Below are 9730 nucleotides of genomic sequence, written 5' to 3' on the forward strand. Positions count from 1 at the left end.
TTATTTTTATATAGTGCAAGATATTATTTATTTGTTCTTTTCTGGATATTTTTCTCTTAAATGCACAATATCCCAATAATGTAGAGATTGCATCATTTACCTGAAGTGCAAGAAGTTATTTCTTTGTTCTTATCTGGATTTGTGTTTGCTGTATAATACAGAAGATCCCAATAATAGTTATTTATTTTGATCTTACCTGGAATGTTTTTCTCTTAACTGCATAAGAGGACAAAATGCAAAATGTATGCTAAATTTGGAAAAGGAATAAGTAAAGTGTTCTTGAGCTGTTGCGCTGAGTATGAGTGTGGTTGTGTACAGGCCAATTTATGCTGACAACGTAGTCCTCGCAGATAGCGGCGCAGACAGTGTCTGTGTAGCCCCCCCACCTTTGCAGACGCTCTGCGTGCACCTCCCAAAAATTGTGACCACCGCAGAAGCCTCGCAGACAGCACCGCAGACAAGAGGGCTCTGATTGGTCCACTCGACATCCGCTGTACACGCACTTCCGCTTCCCTACTTTCCCGGTTTGGTTTGTTTTCATGACCGCCATTTTTAAAAACACGAGCAAAGATGGAGCAGCACGAAGAGCGGTTGATCGAGGAAGTGAGGAAGTACGTACATCTGTACGACTCCAGTTCTAGTCATTATAAGTAACCGGAGGATAAACACTCCACTAACCACACCCACCAACTACTCCTAGCGATTTCGCGCCCCCTTGCGTTGTGCCGGTGAATAACATCGCGCACGCCTATTACTCCCCGCTCAACAATAAATTACAACTGTCTGCGAAAAGCTATCTGCGAAAGCCTTGTCGCAAGAGCATGCAGAGGCCTTTACACGTGATGTATGATCAAGTTATGGGGGGGGGAGTGGGAGTAAGTTGTAATGTCCCTACCAAAGCTTAGACCAAACCTACGCCCTTGCCAGGACTATTCAAACTTTTACCCCGTAAGCCGCGCACTTCCCATGTATTTTTTGGGAACTCCCATTCCCAGTTTTTGAGGGTGAACTACATTACTTTTAATTCTTTTAACCTCTGCATGTTTTCACTCATAAAGCTTTCTATGCAATGAGCATAATTGTAATAGCTGCAGACTATAATGTAGCCACCTTTAGTGTATTATCAGATTTACAGCTCAGTGTCAATAAATACTGTAAAATGTTCTAATAATTTACTGGCAGATTTGTCAGTAGAGTTCTGCAAATTTACAGTAAATAATTGTAGTATCTGTACCTTTTAGTGTAATTGCTGTGGGTTTTTTTGTTTGGTTTTTTGCCGAATACCACTGTATGTTTTGAGTAATATAGTGTAAATTTAAAATAAATAATAATACCCTACATTTGCTCATTTGGCTGACATTTTTAAGGTTAAGGATCCTGCTCCAGCATCCAAACAGAGCAATCTGGCAATACTGGTGTGGACGTGGGACCGCAATGTCCACGGCCAAAACAAAATTGTAGTAGAATCACAGTAGCGACTGCACCACCCTGAGAAAACCAGGGAATCTATTGGTTTGATCCAATGGCAAATAGAACAAGAAGACAGAGTCATCTATATCCCCGCCCTATACACCAAGTTTCAAGATATTATTTGTCACATTTTTCAAGTTGTGCTGCAGGAACCCAACCCGACCTCTTTACACTGATCTCAGCAGCCCATGGCATAAACCCACTGGGTCTTTGGTCCAGGGGAGCTAAAAATTAACATCTCTCACATTTCTTAGTATCAAAGGCACAAATACATTACTGAATCAACACATTTACCAACTTTCAACACCAAACCACTCATAGCTTTCAAGTTCTGCTCCGGAAACAAAACCTGCCCCTAAGACTAACCTCAGAGACTAAGTCTGAAATTGTTTCCATGGAAACATTAAAAATTAAAATTTCTCAAATTTCTGAGGATGAAAAGTCACATCTACATCACCTTGTTAACATGTATACCAAGATTCAAATCTGTATCAGCAATAGTTTTGGATATATGCTCCGGAAACGAACATTGCTCTTAGAAACCAAGTCAAAATAAATTTTTTATGTAAAAATTTGAAAAATACTTTTTTTCAAAAATCCAAAATGGCAAAAGGCACCAGTTCACATGTTGCTTGATATGTATACACATTTTCATGAAGATATCTTCAGTAGTTTTAAAGATATGGCCCGGAAATACAGATGGAACCCATTTCTATATCCCCCGCTCAACTTCATTTGGGCGGGGGATAACAAGTACGAGCTGTGTTGCTGCCCAATCACAAACCTTTTAACTGAATGAAAGAAGACAAGTAGAGATGTGAATTCTCAAATATGTTCTTATTTATTGCAAGGAAAAAGAGTAAAAATAAATAAATAAATAAATAAATAAATAAAATCCACTGCAAAAAAGAAATCACATTAACAGTAATTAAAAACTCTCTACAGCTTTACTACGGTCGAACAATATTATCAGCTGCTCAGGTCTTTCCCAGCAGGACCCCAACCTACCTGTGGAGGAGTCCAACACCAACATGCTAGGAGCAATCCAGTAATTCACACCTACTCAATTTTATGAGATACACACCAATTCTAAATTCCACTACATTGACCCACACAATACTGTAGCCCCAGGCACTGCAAAATGAAGCCCTCCATGTTGGCTCGGGCCCCGACTGGGTGATGCTCCTGGAACAACCAAACAACAATTACAAATTTGATCATTCCAGTTGGCAAGACAATAGAAGAAAATGTTTGCCTTTGTCCTATTGAGAGAAGCCAAACATCCAGTCAACAGGAACATACTGAAATATCTCATCTCATCTCATTATCTCTAGCCGCTTTATCCTTCTACAGGGTCGCAGGCAAGCTGGAGCCTATCCCAGCTGACTACGGGCGAAAGGCGGGGTTCACCCTGGACAAGTCGCCAGGTCATCACAGGGCTGACACATAGACACAGACAACCATTCACACTCACATTCACACCTACGCTCAATTTAGAGTCACCAGTTAACCTAACCTGCATGTCTTTGGACTGTGGGGGAAACCGGAGCACCCGGAGGAAACCCACGCGGACACGGGGAGAACATGCAAACTCCACACAGAAAGGCCCTCGCCGGCCCCGGGGCTCGAACCCAGGACCTTCTTGCTGTGAGGCGACAGCGCTAACCACTACACCACCGTGCCGCCCATACTGAAATATAATAACTAAAAATATTTTTAAGGGGGGGTGGCGTCGTGGTTAGCGCTGTCACCTCACAGCAAGAAGGTCCGGGTTCGAGCCCCGGGGCCGACGAGGGCCTTTCTGTGTGGAGTTTGCATGTTCTCCCCGTGTCCGCGTGGGTTTCCTCCGGGTGCTCCGGTTTCCCCCACAGTCCAAAGACATGCAGGTTAGGTTAACTGGTGACTCTAAATTGAGCGTAGGTATGAATGTGAGTGTGAATGGTTGTCTGTGTCTATGTGTCAGCCCTGTGATGACCTGGCGACTTGTCCAGGGTGTACCCCGCCTTTCGCCCGTAGTCAGCTGGGATAGGATCCAGCTCGCCTGCGACCCTGTAGAACAGGATAAAGCGGCTACAGATAATGAGATGATGATGAGATTTTTAAGGGAAAGAATTAAAAAGAAGAAAAATAAAGGGAACACTACAGTAAACTCAGCTTAATCACAAATTTAAGAGAGGGGGAAAGGGAGGTGAAAAAGAACAAACAAAAAGAGAAAGGCTGGACTTTTGGAAGGACTGGGCTGCAGAGGAGCAAAAATAATTTAAATATAGAAATATATATGAATTTTGTTTTCAGCAAATATCTTTATTCTGGTCACCATGCTGCAAGTGTGCTGTGAAAGTCAGAAGGCCTGTAGAACAATTTACTATACTTCAGGAGGCTCTCCTTCCATGCTAACTGGAATACTACCAATTTAGTTTGAGGCCATTTCCGTTCTAATTTTTCAGTGGTCTGTCTTCAGGTGTAAGTGTGATCATTATACCAGGGTGAAAGTTGAAAAGTAAAATAAGTGAAAAATTTCCCCTCACACAAACTTCGTGTTGCATCCTGTGGGATCCCAGCCCTGATGATCAAGTCTGGTCTTATCTAGATCTCCTATGAAGCTTTGGAAAGCTTCATTCAAAAAAAAAGCCCACAACCTCTTTGTTTCTGCGTTTGTATTTGTTTATAAAGCATCACCTGTTCAATCTGGATCAAGTATTCACACTGATTACATCCCAAACCTCAAACATTACCAGTGACTCTCTTCATTGGGATTGCAAGCTGAGAACTTGCTAGTAGTGGAAAATGTTTATTATTATTTATTATTGGTGGTGACAGACATTAATTACTGCATTTCGTTGCTTTAGTACTTGTCACTTGTCAAATGACGATCAAGTTGAATCTGATCTGATCTAATCTAATCTGTTCTCAGCATCCAGGAAAGCAGTCTGTCCAACACGATAAGTTGAGACCGCAACATTCACTGGAAGAAAACAAAGAGCACCAGATGGTGAGCAACACCACAACACAGAAAGATGTCCATCCTCAGCTTGTCTACATGTCTAGCATGTGGAGAAAAAGGCATTTCGGTTATTTATTTTAAATGCTGGTGATATTTTGTGTGATTTTTTTTTTCTCAGGAGAGAAAATCAAATGGAGTAGAAGACCTGTTGCTTCGACTTGGTCTGAAGAAGAATGATGAAGACAAACTTACCAGCACACACTTTCTTGAAATATCCAAATCCACTTTAGAGTACAAAGAGCCCAGTAAAGAGAACGAACTGGTTCATGTTTTCATGCAACGGCTTTTGACAGGAGATTACAGAGCAAGACACATCTCTGTCAGAAACGAAACCAACGTACCTAAATCTCTGACAGGAGCTAAAGGAGGTGCTTTTGCTGATCTTTTTAAAAAACAGAATGTAAAGACTGAAAGGAAACAGGCTGAGATTCACCCAATGGATGTTCAGATGGCAGTGTTCCTTTGTGCAGATCATTTTCTTCAACAAATCATGGTGACCAAACTGGCACAGTGTCAGTATGCGATCCCTCTGCTGGTACCCAATCCCTTTAGTGATGAAATTGAATTTCCTCTCTGGACAATGCGGCAAATCAACAAGAGCTGGAAGTCGACTGATGCTTCAGGACAAATCATCAGCGAGACTCGACCTGTTTCCAAAGCAGAAACTCCAATGGTGGCATTCTTCAGGCTTGGGTCTGTTTCCTCATCCAAGTCTCAGCTGATTAACAACCTGATTAATGAGAAGCACAACACATTTTTCCACAGACACTGTCCAGGCAGCAGCAGAAACCGTCTACTGATGGACGGAGTGGTGGAGATCGCTTGGTACTGTCCATCTGGGAAAAGCTCTGAACATTTCACTGAATGCGTTGCTTTTTGTAATCTTCATGGTGATTCCAGCAGAGCTGTAACTCAGAGAGAGATACTTACGACCACGGCCTCTGTAAATGTTGTACTTTTGCCTAAGCTTGATGAGGATGATAATAATATGAGACTTGTAGAGGAGCTTTGCAAATCCCCAACACCTCTCATTGTTGTTCTTACTGATGAAGATAATGATGATGAAGATGATGTGTGTGAGATCGGTACAGGAAAATACAGAGTGGAACTAAAAAGTAGAAGTCAGTCTAATGCATCTAATGTACTCAAAAATATTATCAGGAAATGTCTCTCACAAAAACACAGGACCTTCAATCTTGAGAAAATGACCAACAACTCAGAGGTCAGTGTGGATGAGCACAATGAGGCCTGTAAGAGAGGAAAGGAAGCTGCACAAAATATAATGGGTTTTCTCAAAGAAAAAGATCCACTGAGGGTAAAAGAGAAATATCTGCCCTGCCAGGGAAAACTGTGGCACGACTGGTGCCAAACGAGCAAAGACTTACGGCGACTTCAAAGTAACAACATAGAAAACGAGCTCAGCAACAAGAAAACTGAAATGAAGGATCTCAGACGGAAACAACAGGAACATGGATTCAGTTACCTCATGAAGTTATTTGTCGATGGTTTGATCAGTGAGAGATTAAACCTGTCAGTCAGTGAGAGAGTGTATTTCCTCAGATGGACTGTAATTGGGCTGACTGAATTCACTTCAGAGAAACTCTCTACCATCCAAAAAGAATATTAACAAAAATGGATAGATGTGCATGACTTAAAAAAGCAAGACAAACCTGAAAAGCAAAAAACTGAACGAATAAATCTGGACGAACTGAAGGCTGAAGAATCAAACTTAAAAAAAATATCAAAAGAACTGAATGCTGCTAACTTTGGCTTGGAGCACATGCTGAGAGAGATGGGCCAGATTTATGAAGCCTCAGTCTCTGAAGAAAAAAGCACGACAGGGAACCAGGTTAGAAACGTGAATAAACTGCCTGAACTTGCTGCTAAGCTCATGATATCTGGGCACCCGATGGAGCTGATGGACGGTGATGCAGCTTATGTTCCTCTAACTTGGGTTTCAGCTGTTTTAGATGAAGTCATCAGGATACTGGGAGACCAGAGAGTTTTTGTGTTGTCAGTTTTGGGAATTCAGAGCTCTGGGAAATCCACCATGCTGAACGCCATGTTTGGGCTCCAGTTTGCAGTCAGTGCAGGCAGATGCACCAGAGGAGCCTTTATGCAGCTGGTTAGAGTTTCTGAGGACATGAAGGAAACGTGGAAGATTGACTACATTTTAGTTGTTGATACTGAAGGTCTCAGAGCTCCAGAACTGGCTGGAAGCAACACCATCCATCATGACAATCAACTTTCCACATTTGTGGTAGGATTAGGAAACATGACTTTGATTAACATCTTTGGAGAGAACCCAACTGAGATGCAGGAAATACTCCAGATTGTTGTCCATGCATTCCTGAGGATGAAGAAGGTCAGGCTAAACCCCAGCTGCATGTTTGTGCATCAGAATGTTTCTGATATTACAGCTAGAGAGAAAATCCTGGATGGAAGGAGAAATTTGCAGGAAACACTGGATAAAATGACTAAATTAGCAGCTAAAGATGAAGACTACTGTACAGAAAATTTCACTGATGTCATTGCATTTGATGTAGAGCGTGATGTGAAGTATTTTTCACAGCTCTGGGAGGGTTCTCCACCCATGGCACCACCAAACCCATGCTACAGCGAGAACATCCAGGAACTAAAGAGAGATATTCTTTCTCATGCAAAAACTACAGATGGCCTGAAATTATCACAGTTTCAAAAGCGTGTGAAAGATCTGTGGAATGCTTTACTGGACGAAAATTTTGTTTTCAGTTTTAAAAATGCACAAGAGATCTCAGTGTACAGGAGACTGGAGCAGAAGTATGGGAACTGGACCTGGAGTCTGAGGAGTGAAATGATGACTATAGAAAACAAAATGCTGAACAGAGTAGCCAGTGGAAACATAGAAACAGTCCAGAGGAAAGTTCTGGAAGAAGAAATGGCAGGAACACTAAAGGATGTCCAAAATGCATTTAAACAATATTTTGAAGAAGACAATGAAAAGGAAACACTGATTCAGTGGAAATGCAGATTTGAGACCCAAATCCAGAACCTCCATGATGATCTAATCGAGGAAGCAAAGAGAAAAGTGGATGATAGCATTCAGCAGGGAAGCATGAGACAAAACCTTGATCAGCAACGTGTGAACTACGAGAAGACACTCTTTGAAAAGAGCAAAGAGCTTGCTTCAAAACTTAAAAGACAGACGAACTGTAAAACGGACACAAGTAAGGAGTTTGATTCCATGTGGGAACAATGGGTCTCTGAAATAACTAAACAAGCTCCAAAAATCAAAGATGTTGACATCTCAAACGAGATAATGGAAGTTCTGGGAGAGGTCTACAAACATGACTTGGTTTCAAATCGAAAGCGTTCTTCAGAGTATAGAGGAATTGGACGTGTCCGTGATTACAGCAGCTATATCCCAACTTACAAGAGCATGTTCAAATGGATTATGGATAAATTTTTGTGGAGAAATCCTCTTACACCAGAGAACTTAAACCAATCAATACGTGAGCTCATTAATCAGGTCACTGAAGAAACCAAAAAACAGGTGGAGTCATTTCCGTTCTCAACACAGGGATACAATTCACATTATATTCAACGCATTGCACATGACGTCAAAACCCAGGTGCAGGAATTTGAAACACGATTCAAGAAAGATCGAAAGTTATCTGACGATGTCTCTGTCTTTAACCAAGATTTCTATGTCGATCTCTCACTTTATGTGTGTGAACAGTCAGCACAACGCATCTCAGAGCTTCACAGGAAATTCAGAGAAGTAAATGATCCACTTAATTATTTTAAAAAGAAAAGGGATGAGTATTTTAACATCTTTCAGAAATACTGTGAGGGAGCAACATCAGCAGCGATACTTGGAGACCGGGTTTGCGGTAAACTGAAAGAAGCGATTCTTCAGAGTGTCTACAACAAGATCGCTCCATTTGTGTCTGGACAGATGAGAGAGAAACCACCATTTAATGGGAACAGAGCTGATCTGGAAAAACACATTCTCAAGTCTTTAGCAGAGCAGAAGGGAGATAAGGATGAGAGGTTTAAAAACTACTTAATGTACATGTACAGTCCTAAAGTCCACTTTGAGGAGTTCATCAAGGCCAGGGTTAAAGAGTTCATGGCAGCTGAAAACCCAAAAGCAGTTTCTGTAATTGAAGAGTGCATTGATCAGAAACAGACCAGCATCATCACTGCTGCAACAAAGACGACAGATGAAGTCAAACATTTCAAAGGTGATGCAAATCAGTGGCTGGATGTTTTTACTAAGAGCCTTGCAGATGAGTTAGGAGATACGAGAGTTCAGTTGTGTGATGAAGAGTGTAAGAATAGCATTGACTTCGATGTTCTTGTGGAAGCCATAAGGAAGGAACTCCCAGCTGTTGTTAAAGAGTTAAAGAGACGTCTCAGTAAGATTTCACACTTTTCCATGGAGAAGTTCAGAGAAAGACCTGATGAGGTTCTAATCAAACAGGTCTGTGGGTGCTGCTGGAAACAGTGTCCTTTCTGTGGAGCCGTCTGTACCCACAGCCAAGAAGGTCATCCTGGAGATCACAATGCTGATTATCATCGCTCCGCTGCAGTGACAGGAACCCATTATAGGGACACAACAATATTCCACATAGAGTTTTGCACAACAAACGTAGCAAGTGACCTCTGCTTTTACCTATCCAGTGAATCTGAGACTCTTGTTCCTTATAAAGATTACAGGAAAGCAGGTGGGGTGTTTGCTGAATGGGGAATCTCCCCTGATTTTTCCACGTTAGCTTACTGGAAATGGTTTGTTTGTGAATTTCAGGAAAATCTTGAAAAACACTATAACCTACAGTTTTGTGGTTACGGGGAGATTCCTGCTGAGTGGAAAAAGTTTACCCTGTCAGATGCTCTTGAAAGTTTAAGAATACTCATCTCATCTCATTATCTCTAGCCGCTTTATCCTTCTACAGGGTCGCAGGCAAGCTGGAGCCTATCCCAGCTGACTACGGGCGAAAGGCGGGGTACACCCTGGACAAGTCGCCAGGTCATCACAGGGCTGACACATAGACACAGACAACCATTCACACTCACATTCACACCTACGGTCAATTTAGAGTCACCAGTTAACCTAACCTGCATGTCTTTGGACTGTGGGGGAAACCGGAGCACCCGGAGGAAACCCACGCGGACACGGGGAGAACATGCAAACTCCACACAGAAAGGCCCTCGCCAGCCCCGGGGCTCGAACCCAGGACCTTCTTGCTGTGAGGCGACAGCGCTAACCACTAC

General features: G+C 42.2%; 1 protein-coding gene across 1 annotated transcript; it reads left to right on the plus strand.

Annotated features, from left to right (window-relative positions):
• Window positions 1–4421: 4421 nt before the first annotated feature.
• On the plus strand, window positions 4422–9374 carry LOC132898650 (interferon-induced very large GTPase 1-like; the record flags this gene model as incomplete). The annotated part of the gene is given in 2 exon segments (XM_060940368.1): window positions 4422–4462; window positions 4593–9374. Coding segments are annotated over 2 exon segments (4785 nt in total), but the record flags the coding sequence as incomplete, so codon positions are not given.
• Between the last annotated feature and the right edge of the window lie 356 nt (window positions 9375–9730).

This window comes from Neoarius graeffei, chromosome 14 (assembly GCF_027579695.1).
Source record: "Neoarius graeffei isolate fNeoGra1 chromosome 14, fNeoGra1.pri, whole genome shotgun sequence".
Classification (NCBI taxonomy): Eukaryota; Metazoa; Chordata; class Actinopteri; order Siluriformes; family Ariidae; genus Neoarius; species Neoarius graeffei.